At 48.2% G+C, this 24,354-nt stretch overlaps 2 protein-coding genes across 2 annotated transcripts in view; one reads left to right on the top strand and one right to left on the bottom strand.

The window, feature by feature from the left end:
• The window catches only part of RHEX (regulator of hemoglobinization and erythroid cell expansion), a 919,952-nt gene extending 911,343 nt beyond the window's left edge, over positions 1-8,609 (top strand). Inside the window, exons 2-6 of the mRNA XM_032137045.2 lie at positions 3,880-3,986; positions 4,227-4,327; positions 5,808-5,951; positions 7,298-7,359; positions 7,912-8,609. Coding sequence (XP_031992936.1) covers positions 3,976-3,986; positions 4,227-4,327; positions 5,808-5,951; positions 7,298-7,359; positions 7,912-8,112 — 519 coding nt within the window. The 5' untranslated portion in view covers positions 3,880-3,975 and the 3' untranslated portion in view covers positions 8,113-8,609. The remainder of the gene's footprint in view (positions 1-3,879; positions 3,987-4,226; positions 4,328-5,807; positions 5,952-7,297; positions 7,360-7,911) is intronic.
• Positions 8,610-13,437: 4,828 nt separating this feature from the next.
• On the bottom strand, positions 13,438-23,994 carry AVPR1B (arginine vasopressin receptor 1B). The gene is made up of 2 exons (XM_032137279.1): positions 22,511-23,994; positions 13,438-17,036 (listed from the first exon to the last, which is right to left on the bottom strand). Exons 1-2 carry the CDS (start codon positions 23,448-23,450, stop codon positions 16,702-16,704), a joined length of 1,275 nt encoding a protein of 424 aa, XP_031993170.1. The 5' UTR covers positions 23,451-23,994; the 3' UTR covers positions 13,438-16,701.
• Positions 23,995-24,354: the final 360 nt, after the last annotated feature.

Genomic DNA, 24,354 nt, shown 5'->3' with positions numbered 1-24,354 from the left:
AAACTTATTTCTTGTTATTTTGGTTTGGTTTTGGTCTAAGTTTTCCGTGCCATATGGAATCAATTTTGTTAATTTATATTTTTCTAGGAAACTATCCAATTTACTGAGATTTCGTCAAAAAAAATTTTGTAGTCTAACATTTTTTTAAAACCTCTTCTTTTTTTTGGTACCCCATTTTTGTTGAAAAATGTTAATCCCTTCTGTTTCTGAGATTAATAGTCCCTATATTATTAATTTGGTTTATTTGTGTTTCCTCCTTTTCTTGATTATTGGAAACCGCATATTAAACTGGGAGAGAAAGTCTAGCAATGTGGAGGAGGCTGGATGTTACAAAATGGAAATAAAGATTCTTTTATTTTTAAATTTTCCATTTCCATCCAGCTTTGCTTTCTTTTCGCCTTACCTCACCCCAGCCTTTAAAGAGCAGGATGCTCAGGGCTGAAAAGAGCCTTGGGAGTACTTTGCCAAGCTCCCTAATTCACCAGGGCCTAGAGGGGACGTCTCCCTGTCCAAAGTCACACCGTTAGCAAGTGACAGAGCCAGGAGAAGGCAGGCCCTAGCTCCCTTCTTTCCCCTTCTTTTGTTCTCCCTTCTTTTTGTTCTCTTTCCATTATACCTTAGCTAATGTTAAAAACAACAAATTAATGGAGACAGCAAAGAAAGTTTACAGCTACTTCATTTGAAAAGATTAATGAAGTCAGTTGACAATGTGGATTGTAATTACTTTGATCCATAGGATTTTTCTTTTTTTTTTTTTCTTTTCAGACAGAGTCCTGCTCTGTCACACGGGCTGGAGGGCAGTGGCACGATCTCAGCTCTCTGCAACCTCCGCCTCCTGGGTTCCAGCAATTCTCTGCCTCAACCTCTCGAGTAGCTGGCATTACAAGTGCCTGCCACCATGCCTGGCTAATTTCTGTATTTTTAGTAGAGATGGCGTTTCACCATCTTGGCCAGGCTGGTCTTGAACTCCTGACCTCATGATCCACCCGCCTTGGCCTCCCAAAGTGCTGGGATTACAGACGTGAGCTACTGCGCCCCGCCTAATCCATATGATTTTTCCTGGAAATCATCTTCTATTGTGATCTTGCTTTAAACCATTCTTTCTAGAATAAACCTATCCAAAGAAAGCATGGTGTCTGGCAGCAAAGTGGGTGTCTTTTTATTCTCCCCCTGATATTACACTGCACCTGTTGGAAAGGCCATGAGAAAGCTCCTGTGTCCGTGGAGGAGGGAAACTTAACAAAATGGAATCCAGCCTTAACTCAAGTCTGAAGCAAACAAAATAAATGCTGTTAGCACTGGGACGAAGTGGGGTTTTTTTGGTGGGGGGAGGAGGGACAGGGTTTTACTCTGTCACCCAGGCTCTTCTCAAACTCCTGGTCTCAAGTGATCCTTCCACCTCGCTCTCCCAAAGTGCTGAGATTACAAGCGTGAGCCACCGTGCCCAGCCTAAAGTTTGGTTTTGAGGTGCCTGGCAGGGCACTACATTAGTGTGGGGTCTGGGTGTCAAGATTCAGCACAGTGGAAGATGACAGAACCGTCCCTACCTCAAGGATGGAACGAGGCACACCAAACCCTCACACGGTCCATGCACTTTTTCACAACATAATTACCTTAAATTGCCCATTTCCTGGTTATTTGTTGTGTGTGTGTGCGCGCGTGTGTGTGTGCGCGCGCATGCGCGCACGCACGTGCACGTGCAAATGAGCAGATGTCTCTGCTGATTGTCTGATCAGCAGTCTGTAATTAGACCCCAAGGAACAACCTGCTCATTGTGGTTAGGGGCCATTAGCCATTTAAATAATGACATCTGTCATAATTTTCATACCTTGGATCTTATCTCCAAACTGTACTCAAAACAAATGCCTAAGTTTTCTAAAACAGACCAATCCAATTTTTAATAGTTCTAGTCACCAGCATGATGGAGGATTTTAGGGTTGAATAATACCTAATAATTACTGAGTGCCTCGTATATGCCTGGAATTGTAGAAAGGTCTTTACAAACAGCATAAATCACTGAGCTCATGCAAGAGCTCTGTGAGGTAGGAAACTATTATTATTCTCACTTTATAGATACTGAAATTATTAAACTGAGACACTGAATTCAATAATTAACATCTAGAAGGGAACTGAACTGAAATTAGTATTTAAGAATGTTGGATGTCCATACTACTTACTGTTTTCATTTGGACGAGCTGCTGTGTGTCATTTGGCTAGTAAGGGAGACAGGGTCTAACTCTGTCACCAGGCTCTTCTCAAACTCCCAGCCTCGGTGATACTTCCACCTCGCTGTCCCAAAGTATATGCTCTGAGTATATGCTCAGAATATATTAAAATGTGGAAGATGGTGTAGGCAATCTAGTTTTGTACAAAGGGCCAAAATAAGGCATTTATCTTAAAATAATGGAACATATATCAAATTCAGTGATTCTCAACTGGGAGCAAACCCTCCTACCTCAGGGGGCCTTTGGAAATGTGTGGGGTCATTTGGGGTCCTTTTGGCCATTCCATTGGCCTGTTACACTGGGGGGCTTTCAGGAGCCTCCACAACCTGCCGTCTGCAAGACAATTTTAGACAATAAGGACTTGTCTGGCTCCAAATGTCAGATACTGCCGAGAAACACTGATCAAGGGCAATGGTAGGAATTCGAAATGATACTGTAAAACTCAAAGGTGGCAAACTCAAATGCCTTTAGGGATTAGTCAGGAAGTGAAGAAATCATGTCCCATTTTAGGGGCATACAAATTCAAATCACTAAAGCACTTCATCAGACAAAAATTAGGTGTCAAATGTGGCCTGTGGATCGCCTGGTTGGAGCATTTTAATGGAGGTTTTTCTGACCAAAAACATGTTTACGATATATTAAGAGGAAAAAAAAAGCTAACAATCTGTATGATTCCATGTTTTAAAGACATTGTCTCTGTGTACACACATTATTTGCATATATACATGCACTTATATTCATGAAAATATTTAGAAAATTTTCTGGAAGGATATGGAATAAGATTTGGGGTAATTTTGGCTGGGCGCGGTGGCTCACGCCTGTAATCCCAGCACTTTGGGAGGCCAAGGTGGGCGGATCACCTGAGGTCAGGAGTTTGAGACCAGCCTGACCAACATGGAGAAACCCTGTCTCTACTAAAAATACAAAATTATCAGGGCGTGGTGGTGCATACCTGAAATCCCAGCTACTCCCAGGGGCAAGCCATCCTACCTGGCCCAAGTCACTTTTGACTGAGCTTTCAGTGTGGAGTTTGCTGATCATTGGGCAATATCGGATTTTTCTATCCATTTGTCTAAGGACTCCGAGGAGGTGAGAGTCAGATAATTTCCTGGAGTCTTTTCTCGCTCCCTGTCTGGGTCAGTCCCCAGGGTCCCTCCCTCCTGCCTCCCTGCGGCCCTCCTTACCAGCAACTAAGTCACAGCTCTCCTACAGAAAGAATCCATAAGCCCTGCTGGTAACAAGGTGACCTGTGGCGCTTCTTGGCACTGGATGCATGGATGAATGGAGAGAGGGCTCCAGCACAAACAGGAAGGGGAATTCTCCAATGTAGAACATTACTGCTTTTCACTCCCCACCTACCCCTTTCACATGCTGAATCTATACCAAACAAGGAACTCTTATCTGGATCCTGAATCCACTTTTATAAACCCAACTAAACAGAAATCTTTGGGAGTGAAAATGTTAAGTGCACTTTACGCATCAAGGTTCTTTAGGAGAAGTGTCTAGAATGTATCATGTAGGAAAGTGGGGACTGAAGCAAGCATGATGAATAAACTGGGCATGTGTCACAACTGATCCTCAAGTAGCTGAGTTTGCCCAAGGGAAATTTGTATAAAGAGCCCTGGAGTCCTGACCAGCTCTTTACCTCTTGCAGATCTCCAGCACCCTGCCAGTGGCGCTACTGAGAGACGAGGTGCCAGGGTGGTTCCTGAAAGTGCCTGAGCCCCAACTTATCAGCAAGGAGCTCATCATGCTGACAGAGTGAGTGGCCCAAGAAGAGCAGGAGCAAGGTTCCCACCAAGCTGACTGGTGTAGCTGGCTTCCAAGCACACATAGCACTCTTCCTGGCTGCCCCAGCCTTATTGTCCAGAGAGGCAAAGGGACCTACCCTGGGACACGCAGCAATGCCAGATGTCTGCCTCCAGCCAGGACAGGGATAGGTCTGCAATTGTATTCACATCCTTGCAGTCTCTGACTTTGCCCCTTTTTCTTTCCCAACAGAGTCATGGAGGTGTGGCATGGCTTAGTGATTGCGGTGGTGTCCCTCTTCCTGCAGGCCTGCTTCTTCACTGCCATCAACTACCTGCTCAGCAGGCACATGGGTAACTGGCTCAGCATCCTCTTCTCTCCTAGTCACTCTCAGAAACCATTCTCGAGCCTCCAGCAGGAGAAGACCCCTTTGGAGTTCCTAAACGTCACTCAAAAACCTACCAGAGGACCCACCAGCCAAATCCCTTCCCACCGCTCGCCCTCCCCCCAGTAACTGTAACTGGGTAATCCCCACTCTGACCTCACCTTTTAACCAACTATTTCTGGCTGGAAGTGGCCGTCCACATCCGTCTACTACCCAGACCTTCTGCCTAGACACAGCTTTTGCAAGGCCTATGAGGAAGTGCTCGTGTAATCTGGTCTAATTAATTTTCTTCATCAATGTTAAAGGACTGAATATGAAGAAATGTCCTTGAATTACAACAGAAGGAAATATGTTTGGACTTAGAGATTAGTTTAAATTCTTGAACTGATAAACAATAGAATGTAGTGAAGCTCGGTCCTAGAAAGGCATTTCAATTAGGGAAAATAAAACAATGCTGCTTTGGTTGTGCTAAGAGAAAGGATGGGGCAAGATGATGTTTTGAGGGTCTTTCTAGTTAAGTCTACCTTCATTCATTCATTTATTCATTCGTTCATTCAACAGGTATTTCTTGAGCATCTAAGACACTCTTTGGGCCTAGGCTATACAACAGGGAACAAAACAAAAATTCCTACCCTCAGAATCTTTCATTCCATGTGACAACAAACAAGATAAACAAGTAAAACACGTATATGCTAGATTATGGTAAGTGCTAGGGAGGAAAAATGGAGCAAGGGAGTTGATACAGCTTGGTGGATGGCTGGCATCCCCAAAAGGCTAACCTTTGAGTATAAACTTGCAGGGAGTGAGGCGTGAACTCTGCCTGCAAAGGCCTGAAGGAGGAACGTGTTAGGCACACACTAGCAAGAGCAAAGAGGCTGGGCAGCTGGAGCAGGCAGAGAGAAGCCGGAGAAAGCCAGAGAGGAGGGAGGAGTGAGGCCTCGGAGGCTGGGACTTGGCTTTTTCCAAGTGACGCGCGGAACCCCGGTAGGGTTTTGAGCACAGCAGTGCTGAGGTTTGAAGGGATCTTTCCGAAAAGTGTGCTTTACTGAGGGCAGTGTTCAACAGGCACTGACTCAAGAGCTGACGAGCTTAACCCAGGCAGCTTCCACTTTTTTTTTTTTTTTTTTTTTTGAGATAGAGTCTCACTCTGTCCTCCAGGCTTGAGTGCAGTGTCACAGTCTCGGCTCACTGCAACCTCTGCCTCCCAGGTTCAAGCAATTCTCTTGCCTCAGTCTCCCTAGTAGCTGATATTACAGGCACGCATCACCACGCCCAGCTAATTTTTGCATTTTTGTAGAGACGGGGTTTAACCATGTTGACCAGGCTGGTCTCAAACTTCTGACCTCAAGTGATCCATCCATCTCGGCCTCCCAAATTGCTGGGATTACAGGCATGAGCTACTGCGCCTGGCCAGCTTCCACTTTTGATGCCTGCCCTCTCCCATTTAGCCCACCAGAGTGAACAGATACTGAAAGCAGCCAGGCTCCAGGTCCCCAGGCCCAGCCCTGCCCACCATCATCCACCTGCTGTCAAAGAGATGAAGGAGACTCAGACAGAGAGAGACATCCCAATTTCTGATCCCCTTTACAGGCGTGAGTAAGGGGTTGGGGGGAGAATTTGCCTAGGGACTTACTTTGCTCTCTCTGGACACCCAGGACCTCCCTGCAGCAACCCCGTGGGCCCAAACCTCTGGCCTGAGGATTCCTCACAGCCACATCAGGACAGGCCTTGCCAGCCTACTTTTTTTCAGAAAGGTGTTTTATTCTATTTCGTGGGGAAGATCCTTCTGAGTTTGTGTGGGTCTAAGTTCTTTCCCGGGTTTAGTCGTGTGCAAATGATTGCAGGAGGCTTGGGAAATGTCCCTGCTCTTCTCTCTGTAAAGCCATGGCATCTTTTCTTCGGATTGATCAGCTAATGGTGGAGTTAAAATTTCACCTGCCTCTGCCTGCCTCCACCGTGGCTGCTGCTGTGTCAGTGTTATTGGCTGGCTCCGTAGCTGTCTCCTCCACAGTCCCTAGAGGGACCCTTCTTCATGGTCTTAGATCTGCATGGGTATCTGAGTGTATAAATGTGAATCTTGCTGCTGGTTCAAATCTATATCACCTTCCTGCAAGTGAGCCAATAGGTCATCACTATTCACAGTGGAAATGGCTGCTTTGGCAACAAGGCAACTCCCTGATAGGGGCTCACTCACCAGAGATTGCACTTGTTCCACTGGTTTATCTCTTGATTGGTTTGAATTTGCTCTGTCCTGATTTTATCTTTTCAGTTGAGACATGGCCTCAGTGCCTTCCTGTGGGGACCTGAGGGTGCTGCTCATATGCATGTTTCAGCAGAATTGGAGAGGCACTGGCCTTACCCTAACCCCTGGCCCCAAAGCTTCACCAGAGCCTGGCTAGAATCAGAGATTGTTTAGCTGGCAGGGACCTCAGAGACTCTTGCTCAACCCTCTTGTCTTGGGGGTGACAAAAACCAGGGCACAAAAAGAGATGTGAACTGCCTAGATTTAGTGACAGCTTTGGACTAGAAGGTGTAACTTCTGAGGCCAGAGCTGTTTGCATTGGGTCACGTTGTCCCAGCATGTTCCTCCTGACTTTTCTTTCTGGAGGACAGCCCTTTCCAAACACAGTGAACCTAGTGTATTTTTTAACATTAGTTTTAGATGGAGTTGAATGAAGCAGCAGTGCCTGGCCTCTTGGACATGTCCCTGCCTATTTTTGGAGACTTTCTCTCCCCCCACTCTTCCCCTATTCTGTTTCTCCTTCTTCCTCTTTTGGGGTCTCTGTATCTCTCTTCCCTACCCCCCCCCCCCTTTTTGTTGCTGGCTCTGCCTCTGTCTTTATCTGATAATAAGACAATTCTCCCTTCCATTGTCTCTAACCTCTCTTAACACCCTCTGGCTTGCTTTGGAAGAGGAACCGTTTCTATTTCTCCCCAGATGACAGTGACACATCCTCGGATAGCTCGGACAGCTCCTGCAGTTTGCCTCCTGCCTGCCAGGTAATGGATGTGCCTAGTGATCTCAGACGAACATATGCAGTCTGGGGATCCCTGCTGTAAAACGCTGAAAACTCAGGTTACCCCAGCTATGGAATGGGAGCAAGAAAAGAGGGTTTCTTGAGTCATCACAACATCCTCAGGTGAGGGGGGTCAGGCTTCCACCCATAACCCATATCGGCATGGATCACCCAAACAAAGTGGGTCTGAACAGACTGTAAAAATTAAAGTGCTAATAGGAAACCCTCTTCTCCACATACCACAGTCATTGGGCTAAAGTCTGCTCTGAGTCATGATCTCACTTGAATTGAGTCTCAGCATCTTCTGTTGCCTCCACCTGCTCGTCTGTAATCCCATTCCCTGCAGACAGGTGGAACAAAGTCACTGGTAATCTTCCTCATTGCCCTGGACTGCTCTCAGACACAGCTACTTGGACCTAGATCTTCCCCACCAAGCCATGGGCGAACCTCTTTGAGTAAGAGTTCAGTCCTGGGGTCTTATTTCCCCCAAACATGGTAGGGATCTTGACCCACATGTCTCTGCTTTTCTCCTAAGGCCACCGAGGATGTGGATTACACACGAGTCATCTTTTCGGCCCCTGGAGAACTAAAAAATGACTCTGCCCTGGACTATGAGAACATAAAGGAAATTACAGATTATGTCAATGTTAATCCAGAAAGCCACAAGCCCAATTTCTGGTATTTTGTCAACCCTGCTCTGTCTGAGCCAGTGGAATACGATCAAGTGGCCATGTGAATTCTAAATATTTTTAATGGAGTCCAGTTCTCTACGGATTCTTACATTTAATTTGTAGGGAAATGCCATTTTTCCCCCTTAAACAAGGCATGGGGCTCACAAGTCTATGGAGACAGGCCAAAAAGAATGTGGAGAAGAAAATTGACAAGTACACAGAGGTCCTCAAGACCCATGGACTCCTGGTCTGTACCCAAAAAGGCTGTTCATTCCTCAAAAACAAAAACAAGGCTTGGGTGGGAAAACAGGCCTGTACCCCGGCAAGAAAGATTCCGAGCAGATGTCAGGAAGAACTTTCAGGTAAAGTGTGAGAACCATGGAGTCCATCAGCAGAGATAGTGGTGAAGTCTCTCCCCAGGGAAAATTTTAAAAAGGTTTAATCAGCTGTTGTAGAGTTCTATTTGGCAATCTCATGGTTAAATGACTTCCCTTTGAGCTCTTTAATTATTGGCAATAAACAACTTCTTTAAAAGTTTTAAATAAAATAACAACCACTACCAGTTCCTCTTTTCCTGTTGCCTAACCCTGCAGTTTTCCTTGTTTTCAGTGATGTGTTTTGCTGAGTAATCCTCTTCTGTCCTCAGAACTTCAAATAGTGCATTTACAAAGCCCACCATCAATCAACCTTTGAATCTGCTGTTTCTTATAAGCCAAAAATGACAAACGGAATTTTGGTAGATATCAACCAGCATCATAATCTCTTATTCCGAGAAAAATCTCCCAAAGCTCAATCTAATATAATTCAAGATTCATTCCTGTTTTTTTTTTTTTTTTTAAAAAAAAAAACAATTAGGAATACAGGGACGCTTCCTAACTCAATTAAGAATGATTTATCTCAAATCAGGAGATTACATGATATTTAACTGTAAGCTCCTAGAAAGAGTCCTATTAAGTCAGAAACAAAGTAAGAATGTCCACAAGCCTGCCATTTCCTTTGTTATCTAACATTGTTCTAGAAGTTCTAATCAGTGTGATAAAACAGTTAACAAAAACAAGAACTATGAAAAATTGGAGCCAAGCATGGTGGTGCAATGCCTGTAATCTCAGCACTTTGGGAGGCTGAAGCAGGTGGATCACTTGAGGTTAGGAGTTTGAGACCAAACTGGCCAACGTGGTGAAACCCCGTCTCTACTAAAAATACAAAAATGTGCTGGGCATGCTGGTGGGCACCTGTAATCCCAGCTACTTGGGAGGCTGAGGCAGGAGAATCACTTGAACCCGGGAGCTGGAGGCTGAGTGAGCCAAGATCGTGGCACCGCACTCCAGCCTGGGTGACAGAGGAAGACTCTGTCTCAAAAAAAAAAAAAAAAAAAAAAAAAAAATAGAAATGAGGAATAATTTGTCATCCTTTTCAGATATCCTAGCCCTAGAAAACCAGAGAATTAAAATGCTTTAAAATTGATAACATGAGCCAGGCGCGGTGGCTCACGCTTGTAATCCCAGCACTTTGGGAGGCTGAGGCGGGCAGATCACGAGGTCAGGAGATCGAGACCATGGTGAAACCCCGTCTCTACTAAAAATACAAAAAACTTAGCCGGGCATGGTGGCGGGCGCCTATAGTCTCAGCTACTCGGAGAGGCTGAGGCAGGAGAACGGCATGAACCTGGGAGGCGGAGCTCGCAGTGAGCCAAGATTGCGCCACTGCACTCCAGCCTGGGCGACAGAGCGAGACTCCATCTCAAAAAAAAAAAAAATTTGATAACATGAGTAACCAGTGACTAGAGAAATATTTTTTTCCAACAGCTAATTTAAGACATGAAGTAAAAACAAATTTTGCTCATAATAGCTAAACAAACATGCCCCCAAAATTGAAACCCTAGGTTTACTCCTAGCCAAATTCAAACCCAAGATCAGTGGCATTCTGGTCTTAGACACCTGAGATTTATTAACTGTGCTCCATTTGCTGGCTGTGGATGACCCTCCCAGCCCTGGTGCTGAGAGCAGCAGGCAGGCTTTCCTCCTCCTGAGTTCTTCTTCCCCAAGATGATCTAAGGCGATGATTCTGGTTTGGGTTTCTGGGGTTGGAAAATGTTGCTGGTTTGTTTGTCTCTTCACCTTTTAGCTACCATTGTCATTCCTCTCCTTACAAATCTTTTCCTAATGGGGCACAACAGAGTCTACTATTTGACAGGCAGAATGAGGAATAAATACCAAAAATAATAACAGCAACATTGTCCCATCAAGAAGTGAAACTCTACTTCTTATTGATTTCTTCTACTTATTATTTAATTATTTACTTTTAGAGACAGGGTCTCTGTCACTCAAACTGGAGTGCAGGAGTATGATCATGACTCAGTGTAACCTCAAATTCCTGGGCTCAAGTGATCCTCCTGCCAAAGCCTCTCAAGTAGCTGGGACTACAGGTGCATGCCATGATGCCCAGTTAATTTTAAAAATTGTTTTGTAGAGAGGGTTTCACTATGTTGCCCAGGCTGCTCTTGAACTCCTGACCTCAAGAGATCCCCCTACCTCGGCATCCCAAAGCACTGGGATTACAGGCATGAACCACTGCACCCGGCCTGATCTCTTAAAAAAAGGGGGAAAAAAATGCCAGGCGCAGTGGCTCACGCCTATAATTCCAGTACTTTGGGAGGCCAAGGCGGTTGGATCATTTCAGGTCAGGAGTTCGAGACCAGCCCCTGACCAGCATGATGAAACCCCATTTCTACTAAAAATACAAAAATTAGCTGATTGTGGTGGTGCACGCCTGTAATCCCAGCTACTCAGGAGTCTGAGGCAGAAGAATGGCTTAAACCGGGAGGCAGAGGTTGCAGTGAGCCGAGACGTGCCATTGTACTCCAGCCTGGGCGACAGAGCAAGACTCCATCTCAAAAAAAAAAAAAAAAAAAAAGAAAAGAAAAAAATGCAAGCGTGTACTGAAGAGATTCAGACAAGTTACACTGCACCCAAGAGACACTGCAGGGACACTGCTGAGACAGTTCCCACCAGGAGAGGGGATGAGAGTAAACAGACTGCCTGCTTTCCACAGAATTCTGGAACAGGCCTTGGGTGTTGAGAGGAGAGATCAACAAAAAGAAGATTGGGTGGGGTCAAGGCATCTATGACCTAATTGTGGGGACAGGAAAGAGCCAGAGAACATGTACAAAACAACATGTAACAAACAATGAACACAGAGCAATGAAACCAGAGCCTATCAGTATTTACACAGATCCGGGGAATAGGATGTTAGAATCAGCCAGGCTTAATCAGAAAAAACATCCCAGAAAGAGGTGATTTCTGACCTCGGTTTAGAAAAAAAGGGTGGAGGCTGGGCGTGGTGGCTCACGCCTATAATCCCAGCACTTTGGGAGGCCGAGGTGGGCGGATCACAAGGTCAGGATATCAAGACCATCCTGGCTAACATGGTGAAACCCCGTCGCTACTAAAAATACAAAAAATTAGCCAGGCGTGGTGGCGGGCACCTGTAGTCCCAGCTACTTGGGAGGCTGAGGCAGGAGAATGGTGTGAACCCGGGAGACGGAGCTTGTAGTGAGCCGAGATCGTGCCACTGCACTCCAGCCTGGGGACAGAGTGAGACTCCATCTCAAAAAAAAAAAAAAAAAAGAAAAAGAAAAAAACGGTGGAAAATCAACTGATGGGAGAAAAGGCAGAAGGAAAAGGAACAGATCTGACCTGCTGCAGGCTCTCAATAAATGCCTGAGGGGCGGCCCTGAGTGGCACTGTCTGGAGAACTGTTTGTGTCTGGGCTCAGAGGCTGCTGTGATACTCTGGCGCAGGGAGTTGACGTCAGGGGGACCAGAGACCAGAGGCTGTAGAATGATTGTAGACCATCTGATTAAGCTCTGTAATAAACTCTGCTTCAGAAATATGGCATTCAATAGTGAATATATCATTGGAAGTTAACATTAGAACCCACCCTGATTGCTTATAAAGTGAAGGCATTCTTGGAGAATGCTGTTAGATTTAACAGTTAGATTTAACAGTAGATTTAAACGTGTGACTCTACCAAGTGACTTACAGAGCTTAGAACTTCAATAGTGCACATGACTGTTCAGATGCCCTCATAAGTACAGAGAAAGGCTGATGTCACCTCCTGAGGAGTTTGAGCCAATAAGCTAATGATTAGGGCCAGCTAACAAATTGAACTAATCCTCAAAGTCATTGCAAGCCACATAGAAATAAAATGGCCTTTTGTTTGTCATATTTCCATGAGCTTCAAGTGTGAACTGTCTAAATCAGTACAAATAGTCACCTGTATGAGTAACCACCCTTTGAGGAGCATAGCTTCCAGTTCAGTGAAGTCACATTCTCCCACGTTATATGTCATTGGTACCTCCCAGGAACAATCATACTGTTTCACACTGGGTTTCTCCATGGACGTGGACTGGACAAAGATTTTTCCAAAATTATCTGATAATAAGACACAGAAAAACTGATTTGCTATTGGCAACCAGTAGATGGTGGATTACATGCCAACAATGACCTAGGAATATAAACCACAGTAGACCATAATAAATGTGACCTGTTTTCAATTAATTCTTATTCTAAAGGAGCAAGCATCCAAATGCTCACCATGGGAACTGCAGCAAAATTCCACGAGCATCTTATTAGCCACCAACACGTGCTAGGGAGAGGAGGTATTTTACGCTCAACATCAGTGGGTTTCTTTGCTTCTGGAATTGGGACAGATTGCTGGGCTCCAAGGCACTCTCAAAGAAGCCTCCTAACCCATGCCCCCAGATTCTAAACCAGAACCCGTAAAGTAACTATAGCTCATGTGGCTTTTTGAGGTCCTACTAGGGCCCTCAAACACTGACTCATGTGTCTTGCTGCCTTTTGGGCAGGAATTCCTATACACATTTCCTCACCTTGCAGTAGAAACCGCTTGTTCTTTGCCTTGCCAAATCTCTGTGGGTTTAGAGAGAATCCAGTGTGTGTCCAGGTATCTCAGGAGAACCGGGTCAAGTGAGGGACCAAGACTCTTTGGAAGTTGAGGACTCACAAGCTAAGAGGCTGGGTGACTTTCCTAGCCTTCCCTGTGAGTCACTACTGCTTCATATCCTCCAGTAGAGTTAAAGAATGTGCACTGGATCTCAGCAATATTTGGTTAGAGAAAGGGCCTTACCCTGATTCTTAGGCAGGAGCTGCCAAGTCAAGCCCAGCGGAGGCCAGGCCCACTTTTGGCTCCACACTGCCACCTTGTGGCCCTGTGGCAAACTCGAAGACACTCTGCTTTTCCCACTTAAACTGGATGCAGGGTGGCGGCCCCTTTCCCCAACAACCTCACCCCTTCATTCAAGACAAACTTTAATTTTATCTTGCACATCCAATTATCATTGCCCCTAGAAAACTAAAGATGCATAGGAATTTCCTGGATATTAAATCTTTTTATTGGTGAATTTCAACCTGGGTTTCTGACCCAGGAATGAACTGCTACAGCCTGGGCTGAATCTATAGCCCTGTAGTAGATAAAAGATCTATTTACATACAAAACACAGACACATTATCTGGGAAAGTACTGGCCTGTACCAAACAACATAAGAAAGGATTCTGAGAAATCCCCGTAGTCAACCGATGAACCCCTCCTGCCCTCCTCTCTGTCCCGTCTGCCCCTCATGTCTTGCTTGTACATAGGTTTTAAGGGACTAAAGTACTGTCATTCACAGTCACAGGGTGGCATAAACAATTTACACAAGTGCCCAGCCAGAGACGGCATTGTTCAGTTTCTCCTGGGGTTAGCCGTCAGAAATGGGATTCACCCCAGAGATCACAGGGCCTCCTTCTTGCTTCCACAGGGCCCCTCCTCCTTGAACCCTGTCCAAGGCTCTTGCACTGGCCCAGACTGTCCAGGAGAGCCTCCTACAGGTCCTGCAGAACTTTCACTCATAGATCAGATGAGAACCACCATTTCCTTCAGGAGCTTCCTGGAATGGGTTCCCGAGGCCCTCAGCCAGTGTGCAGTCGCTCCTCACTGGCCATATCACGGGACAGAACCAGCTTTCTGGAAAAGATCAAGTGTAGCCTTTCCATGGGAGGAACAACGAGGGCTCCAAAGCCACCACCCCAAGTAAATTATTCTTGTGCAATGCAAAACAGAAAATACCATAGCGGTAAGAGGGGATCTATAGAAGGCAAAGGGTAGACAAGAAAGTTGCTTTAGTCAGCCTTGATCTCAGGTCCGTCTCCTCTTTTCCTCTTTGAACTGTAGACTCTCCTGGGTCAGGACCCTGGAGGCCATCTACCAGATGCAATCTGGAGCCAGGCCATTGTTCCCCTCTCTAACATCTGTTGAGTGCTCTATCTCTATTCTACAGTCTTACAAATCCCTCCCAACAAAGTGGGCATTGCTATTTCTATTTAATAAATGAAGAAAGCATTGCTCAGGGAGATTGGATAACTTGCTTAAGTTGATACAGGTAGAAAAGGGGTGAGACCAAGATGCAAACCCAGGTCTTTGGGGCACACAGCTGGTGTTCCTTCTACCTCCCAGTCATCATGAAGAACAAAGATTTACCAACTCTAGGCATTAGGTTCAGAAACTGTGGTCTAAAGATGGGGCAAGGGGGTGGGGAGGCCACTTATGTAAGCAGGGGAAGGAGCAGACTCAACAGCTCTGGCTGGCATGGGAGGCTTCTAAGCCCACTTCACCAGGGCAGATAGACAGGGAAGAAGTGTTGGATGTCAGGGGCTGATACGGGCAACAGAACTCAGTGAGAGGGAGACTGTGGGTCCTCCTATCTGCCTGAGCCTTGGTCCTATTAGGATCTCACTCTCCAGTTCTCTAGCACTGAAGGACTGGGACTCTTTGCTCACTCACAACATTCAGCAAGGCTCTTTTCTTTTTAGAAAGCCTCAGGAGGCTTCTTAGAGCTGAGTGGCCTCTTAAAGAAGTACATCCGCAAAGCCACAGTCATTCCTCAAAGTTTCCCTGGGAGTCGGGGTAGAGACTGAAAGTGTTCCCTAGAGCTTCCCTCAGGAGCTCTTAATTAGATTAGTAATTCCTTACATTAGTATAGAGCTCATGACTTTACAAATGACTTTTATATCCACAGTCCTATTTGATTCTCAGAACCAAGCTAGCAAGGACTGGCCAGCATTTTATTGATGTGTGTCATTAGTGGTGGCAGAACCAGGATGCAGCTCTCCTGATGTTTCAGCTGATGTCTTTTCTACCAGCAAGGCTCTCTCTTCAATTGGAATCAGAATTGAGGTGGGGAAGCTATGCCATGACAAAAGTCCCCTGGAGATAATGAGCATGTGCCATGCTTTTCCTCTACCTCCGTCTACCTTGGCCTGCAGCCTCTCCCAGCCTTGGAGGAGGATTCAGCAACCCAGATGAGGACAAAAGTGGACAGTATGGCCATGGTGGGACCCGCCGTCACCAGAATTGAGTCAAAGAGTATATCAATGTCATTGTCATTAAAATCCAACAACTCTTCTAGACCCTGTTGGTTACAATATCCTTTGTGTTTCTCTGTAACACCATTTCCAGTATTGCAGAGTCATGGAAGGTTGGAGCTTAGAGATCATCTCACCTATTATACAGGTGAGGAGACTGGGTCCTGGAAAGGGATGGTGACTCACCCAAGGTCACACAGATACTGAAGGCAGAGCTGAGATTCAAACCCGGGCTCCTAACTGGATCACAGCATCCATATGGTTCATGGTGGAAGCTCTGAAGAGCCTGGAGGGTGTCCAGAGCCATGACGATGTCACCTTTTCTCAAAGGAGGTCTCCTCTGTGTAGCCCCCCGGGAAAGAGCAGGCTGGATTCCCTGGGGGGTGGGTTGGGGAAAGGAGGGAGGGCCACAAGTCCCTGCTGCCCTTGAGGCTTATTCTTGCTGTTAATTTTGTGATGACCATTTTCATCTTCTCCTTCTCTCCCTCTTTCTTCCCACCCACACTCACAGTGGACCAGACCACAGAGAATACACAACACTTTCCTCTGTCATCCACGCTGTCATGGGGGGTGGCATGAGGAGAAGAGGAACTGGCATTTGCAGAGTTCCTGCTAGGTACCAGGTACTGTACCGAATCCTGCATCTCCATCAGACCATCTCCCTTCAACAGACAGCTGGGCACAGCAGGGTAATCCCTACATACCCATTCACTTTTCTTCATGAAACAATTTTCTCTCTAACAACAACAACAACAACAACAAAAGAAATCCAGGATCCAAATAGAGTCCTCCTCACAGTTTTTCACTTCTCCCCTCTCCTGATTAGGCTGAGATATGCCAGTCAGGTTCGAATGGAGACAGGTAGCCAGGGCACAAGGCCAGCCTCTGAATTCCTGCCACCCATGGACCCCTAGACAGCACCATCCTAGGCCTGCCTAGATCTGGGACACCATGTGTGCATGGACACCCTGTGAATATGGCAGGACCAGGGAGACAGGCAGTTTGATTCTCCCTAACTGCCAGTGTCTGAGATTGGGAGCTCATGAGGCAGCCCTCACACTAGGGGCAGCTGTGACACCAGGGTAGAGGGCCCATTCTGGCCTTTTCACTCCGCTTCAGACAGGGCTCCTCTAACTCCCACCCTTACCCTCCCAGCTCTCATGTCCAGTGCCCGAGGTGGGCAGAGAACCTCCACTAGTCCTGGGGGCAGTACCAGACCCCAGAGAGTCTTTCCTAAAAGATGATGGTCTCAGCAGTGCCTTCCCCATCTGCCAGCTCCAACTCCCTTGGTGACTCTTCAGGCCTGGGCCTCCCACTGAGGGTTAGGCTGAGGCTGAGGCGGAGGGTGGCCGGGCAGCTGGAGCGGGTCAGCAGCGTGGTGTGGCGGCTCGAGAGGCTGCCGTCGGAGAGCCGCCGGCGCATCCTGGGCTGGGGACCCCCACAGCAGGCAAGGTGACGCAGGGGCCGCGGTAACAGGTGGCTGTTGAAGCCCATGTAGATCCAGGGGTTGCAGCAGCTGTTGAGGTTGCCCAAAAGCATAGAGATGGTGAAAGCCACATTGGTGGAATCTACCAAGAGAGAAGCATGAGAAGCCTCAGAATGGCAGCTCGAAGGGACCTGGGAGAGCATCCAGGCCCCACAGATGAGGAACAGATGAGGAAACTGAGTCCTAGAGAGGAGAAAGGAGTCACTCAGGGTCCTATAATTAGAGAGACACACACAGCTGAGACTTGAACCTGGGACTCCTGGCTCCAGCGTCTTACCATGCTGATTTTGTTTGTTTGTTTTTGTTCTGTAACTGCAGGGTGAAGGTAGGAGCTGAGGTTTGCTTCAAGTTAAATTGAGAAGAAGGAATGCTGTCAGGGATAGGATCAGCCCAGATAGGAGAAACTGACTTTGTTCCAAAACCTAGACCTTGAGCCCCCTAATGGATGTAGATCTAGAATGAGACAACTTCTGTAAAACAGGCAGGGAAAATAACCAAGCTCAGGCCCCGTCCGTCTCCATCCCCACTTACATTATAGATCATGGATTCACATGGCTTCCTGGACTCTGTCCCCTTCTATCCCTCAGGGGCAGGCCCACTCATTCTACATTCAGTCATTGAGTGTGTGACCATCAACTCTGCCTGACCCTATGCTGGGGACCTGATGGGGCAATCAATGGAGCCTGACTGCCCTATTGACACCTATGCCATCATTGCCCCCTACAGCCGAGGGGGCAGCTTTTATGTACTGGGCCTCCAAGCATCCCTCTCCAGACCAGAACTTGTTCTGTGTTCTTAGATTGTGCCTAGGAAATGCACCTTTCTGCAGGGAAAAACTATTTTCTCTCTTGGGCAGTCAAAATATGAGGATGCCAAGGCTATAAGATTCCTTCCAGACAAAATCTTCTTTCTAAAGACTAAGTGAAACCCTCATGGCAACAGGAAAGCTGCTAGGATGAGCTTTGGCCTCCTGCTGGATCTGTCATGGTTATAGCCATGGCATAGGTGGCATACTGAGTCACCTCACTCTTCAGTGGAGGTTGTAGAATCATTGAAAGCAATTTCAGAACTGGAAGGAACCTTAGAAGTAAGCTTTCTAGTTTTTATAGAGCAGTTAGTAAGAGCTGCAACTCGAAGTCTTTCAGCTGTAAGGTAGAGATGCTATACTCCACCAGAACTTCAACCAGTAAAATAAAAGGCAAAGCTCAAGTGCCCACTCTGCAAAGCACTGTGAAAGCTTCAGATGCACAGGCTCTTTGTGCATGTGTCCCAGGGGCATGCTCATGGATGTGGCAACTCATGGCTCAAGAGAAGGGAAGACATAGGCCGAGAACATTTGATAGAGGACATGAGTCATAGGAGCAGGAAGCTGAAGGTATCTGGGCCTGGATGGACTGGTTCAGGGGAGAGAAGTGAAAGTAGAGTGGCAAGCACCTGGAAGTGGAAAAGGGATGATATGGTTTGGATGTCGGCTGGGCACAGTGGCTCATGCCTGTAATCCCAACACTTTGGGAGGTCAAGGCAGATGGATCACCTGAGGTCAGGAGTTCAAGACCAGCCTGGCCAATATGGTGAAACCCTGTCTCTACTAAAAATACAGAAAATTAGCCAGGTGTGGTGATGCGCACCTGTAGTCCCAGCTACTTGGGAGGCTGAGGCAGGAGAATCGCTTGAACCCAAGAGGCAGAGATTGCAGTGAGCTGAGATCGCGCCATTGCACTCCGGCCTGGGCAACATGAGCAAGACTCCATCTTAAGAAAAAAAAAAGAGAGAGAGAGAGAGAGTTTGGATGTTTGTGCCCTCCAAATCTCATGTTGAAATGTAGCCCCCAGTGTTGGACGTGGGCCTGATGGGAGGTGATTGGATCACAGGGGTGGATCCCTCATAGATGGCTTAATGCCATTCCCTTGGTAACAGTGAGTTCTCGCTCAGTTAGTTCACATGAGATCTGGTTGTTTGAAAGAGTCTGGGACCTCTCCCTTCTCTCTCTTGTCCTTTCTCACCATGTGATACGCTGGCTTCCCCCTTCACCTTCTGCCATGATTGGAAGCTTCCTGAGGCCCTCGCTAGAAGCGGATGCTGGCACTATGCTTCTTTTTAATTTTCTTTTTGAGACAGGGTCTCACTCTGACCCTCAGGCTGGAGTGCAGTGTGTGATTATGGCTCACTGCAGCCCTGACCTCCTGTGCTCAAGCAATCCTTCTACCTCAGCCTCCTCAGTAAATGGGACCACAGGGGTGAACCAGTGTGCCACCATGCCTGGCTAATTCTTTTTATATTTAGTAGAGATGAGGTCTCACTGTTTCCCAGGCTGGTTTTGAACTCCTGGAATCAGTTGATCCCCCTGCCTCAGCTTCGCAAAGTGCTGGGATTACAGGCATGAGCCACCACACCCAGCCTGGCACCATGCTACTTGTACAGCCTGCAGAACCGTAAGCCAAAATAAACCTCTTTTCTTCATAAATTTCTCAGTTTCAGATACTCCTTTATAACAATGCAAATGGACTAACGCAAGGGACAAGCCTCAAAAACAAACTCAGCCTTCCTTCCGTTTTGCCTGGATTCTGGCCTGCTCCCTAGTTAATGTGTAACTACAGGTTGCGGAAGATTTGGGAAATGACTTTGGCTGAGGGGACAGTATTCATCCTGTCTCCTCTATCGATGCACATTTAGTGTCCAGATTAAGCCAGGGACAAAGGAGTTCCACAGGTTCCTTCATTTAGGAAGTGCCTGTTTGGTTTGGCTCACCTGAGCCAGGCCTTGGTAGGGGCTGGAGATGTGCCACAGAGGAGGTGCTGCAGAGCAGGTGCCAGAGGCAGTGGAGGCTGCGCTTCCCAGCCCTTGAGGATAATCTACCACACCCAGTCCTGGCCTCCGTTGCCGCCTGCCAGAAACTCAGCTGATGGTCGGGGACAGGGGCAGGGAGAAGGAAACAAGCAGGCTCTGACCAAAGACTTGGGGCCAGGGGGCCAACAGGCCAGCTCGCAGTGGAGGGGAACTGCATGTACTGGAAAGCAAGTTTAAAGTAATGAATTTCTCCCTCAAGGGCTTTCATTTTTCTGGGAGCACATTGTCTGTCTGTAAGACAACCCTTTGGGACAAGCCACTGTCCCATGCATTCCTTGCCCAGAGAGGTCCTTGGTAAGTGGCGAATCACTCTACACAAGTGAGGGCTGAGGTGTTGAGGGACAGGCTGATGATGATGGTTGATACCACAGGCAAGCAGGAAAGTCTGCACTGGCTGAGTGGCAGGAGCACCATCTTCTCCTCAATAAAGAGGCAGATGACCATCTCACCCCGGTGCCACTGGCTAAGCCAAAATGTTGGGAGTAAAGCCATGACCTGGATAAATCTTGGCCCATAAAGACCTCAATTCAAGCCCAAGCTCTATCTCTCACTAGCAGTGGCATTTTGGACCAGTTATTTTACCTTGATGAGTCTCAAGTGACTCAAATTTAAAATACAGAAGGCCACTCCTCAGTAGCACAAGGGCTGAATGTGCCTGTGCCTAGGAAACCCTCCTTCCTTCTATTCTGTGCTTGGCTAGAGCAGGGAGGTCCCTACAGCTGGCTAGAATTAATTAGAATTTCTCATTGCTTAAAGGATAATCTGCAAATAGTCTCTTGCCCAGACGATGTCAAAAGGGCGATTAAGAAGGGATATTGCATTAAGAAGGAAGTTTGGTGTTACTTTTGCACGTCTCTTGCATGGTTGTGTTAAATTCATGAATGGCTCTCCTCTATTTCATCTCTCCAGAAAAGCAAAGCATTTGGCTTGAGCGTGTCCTGGGATGAGCAAAATGAGAACAGAAACAACAACACAAAGGAAGGGGAATTGGTGGCCTGAGACTGCTGCTTAGTGAACTCTCAGGAAGCTTCCAGAGGAACCTGTGCGCAGGACCTGCCTAGGACACTTGCAGGCGGTACCCACTATACGTCCTGAGCTGTGCACACTGTGAGGTGAACTGCAGGGCACAATCACCCCTCTTCATAGCCACCCAGACAGGTCAGCATGCACTTGTTCCCATGACTCACTCCTGCTTAGGGGAGCAGGAGCAGCTGTTCTGAATACTGCTCTCCAACACATAGGCTGCCTAGACACAGCTCCAGCCTTCCTGAGAACAAGTTCATCTCTGGGCGGCCAGACCATCAGGCACTGTCTAAAGCTCAGGAGGACGCTGTCTACCACACCCCAGAAAAATGATGAGGGCCAGGCCTCTCATGTGCCAACTGGAGCACAGCCCTCTTAGAGGTTCCCATTTTGTTTTTCACACAGGAGAAAGGTCTCCCTCCTTTTAGAACCACTTTTAAAATCAGAGTTATTAATGGGGTTGAGGAAAAAGACAAGGAGACAGAAGACCTGGGCTTTATTCTTCACTTTGTCACTCCCTAGCTGTGAGGGCTGGGGCAAGTCATGGTTCTGAGGCAGGAAAACAGCATAGGGAACTAGAGGTTGGATAAAAAGCAGAATGAGTAGGAGCAGAAGCAGGATAAAGAGGAGGGTGAGCAAGAGGCAAGATAAGAAGCAGAAGCTGAGCCAAAACAAAAGTTACACGAAGTGAGTCAAGAGCCCCCATGGTTGGCTAGATCCAGACCAACCCAGTAAGGGGCAGCTCCTCAGAGATGGGCATGTGTATTAAAGAGAAAAAGTATCCCTAAAATGACCCCATGTGAGAATTAGCCCATTAAAGCTCATGCGTAGGTACTGCACAGCATGCATGCACTTAAAATTATGAGATGATGGTCACGTGCAAGTGCACAAAGGGCCAAAGTAACTAAGCAACCCACCTATCAATCAAAAGGCAGATGCTGGTTAACGATTAGGCAGCTCGGAGAAGAGAAAAAAAAAAAAACATATAAAAAGGCCCAAAGTACACCAAACTGACACTGATCTCATTTCACAGAGGTCAGCCTGCTCTCCCCTCTCTGAGAGTGTTACTGTGCTTAATAAACTTTTGCTACTTTGCTATTTGTGTGTGTCACATCCAATACTTTGTTCGTGGCACCAAGAACCTGGGACTTCACTACATCAGCTGGTAACAGTTCCTCTCTGAGCCTCTGTTTCCTCATTAGTAACATGAAGAGGTTGAACTGGAAATTTCAGGGTTTTCATGTGCCAACCCTAATTAACTGGAAGTGTCTGTTGAGAAGGAGCTCAAAGGCATGTCCAGGTGCAGGAGGGATGAGGCTGAGAAAGCAAGTTCATAGGCCACAAATTGCTATCATTCTATGATTTTAAAGCCCATCTAGCAAACTGGTAGTTGGTGGCCAAATGTGCTAATGGTCATATTTCATTAGTACCACATAGCATTTTAAAATTGTTAGTTACCAAAATTTTTAAAGCTGGAACTTTCACATAAAAGATACTGACATGGCATCTGTAGGCTGAATGGAAATCGTAACTGCCCCTTTTCACTTGGAGCAGGCACCATCTTCCTTCGTTGCCCCACTAGTTTGTCACCTGCCCGGCCCTGGGAGGCATTGTAACCCTGACCTAATCCCCCATCCTCTCTTCCCGTCTCTCCCACCTCACTGCCCCCACATAGACCCCACTTGCCTTCATCAGGGGCATTCTCGTCCCACACCGACCACATCTGGACACTGAAGAAGGGAGCCCAGCAAGCAATGTAGGCCAGCACAATGACAAAGGTCATTTTCACTGTTCGGATCTTGGCCCGTGAAATGGTGTTGATGCTGCTGACCCGAGATGGCAGCCCCCGAGTGGTGGCAGCTGAGGCGGAAGGTGAGGACCTGTCCCAAGTCCTCCAGCCCCCTCCTCCCACCCGCCAGGCCTGTGTCTTGACTTTTAGGTTTTTACAGATCTCATGGCAGATGAGGCTGTAGCAGGCAGTGAGCATGGTCACCGGCAGGACGAAGATAGCCAGAGTGGTCCAGGTGAGGTAGGCCCGTGGCCCCCAAGGGAAGCGGAAGTCTGCCCAGCAGTCCAGCACCCCTGAGCCCTGGATCACCTCCCGCAGGGAAAAAATGAAGACTTGAGGGAGGCTGAAGATGGCGGCCAGCAGCCAGGGAACAGCGATGAGCAGGTAGGTGGACTGGCCGGGCTGCTGGAGGCTGCGCAGGGGGTGACAGACAGCCAGGTAGCGGTCCAGCGTCATGGCCAGCAGCATGTAGGTGGAGGCGAACATGCTGAGCACCTGCAGGTACTTGACGGCCCTGCACAGGAGGTCGGGGCCCTGGAAACGGTAGGTGATGTCCCACAGCAGCTGGGGCAGCACCTGGAAGAGCGCCACGGCCAGGTCTGTCAGGGCCAAGTGTAGCACGAACAGGTGCATGCGGGAGCGCTTGCGGCGCAGCTGGCCCAGGGTCAGCAGCACAGCCAGGTTGCCCCCAGTGGCCAGCACCAGGACAGTGGCCAGGACTCCGATCTCCACCTTGGCCAGCTCCTCATCCCGGCCCAGCCAGGGTGTTGTGGCATTGGGGGCAGAGAGGGTGCCCCCAGGGGTGGGGTTGGCATCCCACAGAGGCCCAGAATCCATGAGCAAGGTTTGCTGGGAGGGAAGGATGGAGGGAGGGTGTGGATGCAAGTGGAGAGGTTTAATGGATAAAATGGAGTGGCAAGGGAGGTGGAGAGAAAGGAGAAGCCTGAAGATGGAGAGACAGGGGAAGCGTGAGAATGACAGGGAGAAGGCTTGCAAATAGGTGGAAATCGTTCAGTGGACAGGGATAGAGAGGAGGAGGGAGGATGAGATTCGGAAGGAAAAAATGTGACTGGGATTGCTGATCCCAGTGAGGAGAGGGGACCCAGGAGAGGGAGAAGGAGGGGTCAGGAAGACGGGGAATCAGGACGGGAAGAATTGGGGAGGCTGTGCAGAGGGAGGCTTCTGGAAGGGAAAGAAGGCTGGGGAGGGGCTACCACCCTCCAATCCACCTCAAATTCACTTTCTCCAAACTTTTCAGGAAGCCAAGAGCGGAAGCCCTTCAGCCTGCTTGGAGGCGCGGTCCGGGGCTGTCGGCGTCGCGCTCAGGGCTGGAAGCCCCAGCCAAGCCCGCTCGCTCTGCCTGGTGAGCAGCGGCGGGAGCGCAGCGGCGCGGCCCGGGCGGGTTTTATGGGCTCCCAGGCCCAGCCCGGCGGCCTGCGGCTCGCCAGTTGGCTCCTGCAGAGGAGGGCGGAGTGAGGCTCGCAGGCACCCACCCGGCGGGAGGACCGAGAGGCCGGCTGCTGGACGGAGGGGGGCCAGAGGGGGTAGCGGACGAGGGACAGGGAGCGAGACAAGCAGGCGACGCAGGCCAGCGCCCAGCAGCCGGCAGGACCCACCGACCCGCAGGCAGGCAGATAAGCGCCTCTGCGCGCTCACACTGGAACTCTCTCGGGCCGTCTCTCCACAGGTGCATCCCCGGGGGATGGTGAGAGGCAGTCACTCCTCCCACCTACGCGGGGGC

The sequence above is a fragment of the Hylobates moloch genome, unplaced genomic scaffold (genome assembly GCF_009828535.3).
Source record: "Hylobates moloch isolate HMO894 unplaced genomic scaffold, HMol_V3 SCAFFOLD_18, whole genome shotgun sequence".
Classification (NCBI taxonomy): domain Eukaryota; kingdom Metazoa; phylum Chordata; class Mammalia; order Primates; family Hylobatidae; genus Hylobates; species Hylobates moloch.
Note: the sequence above shows the minus strand (reverse complement) of the source record. Positions and strands in the feature narration are given on the sequence as shown.

Bases quoted from the DNA above. Each gene is read 5' to 3' on its own strand.
- AVPR1B (XM_032137279.1), bottom strand. From the start codon at position 23,450: ATGGATTCTGGGCCTCTGTGGGATGCCAACCCCACCCCTGGGGGCACC. The intron at 17,037-22,510 runs GCAAGTGGGGTC...CTCTCTTGGTAG, and splicing joins CGAGAATGCCCCTGATGAAG to ATTCCACCAATGTGGCTTTC.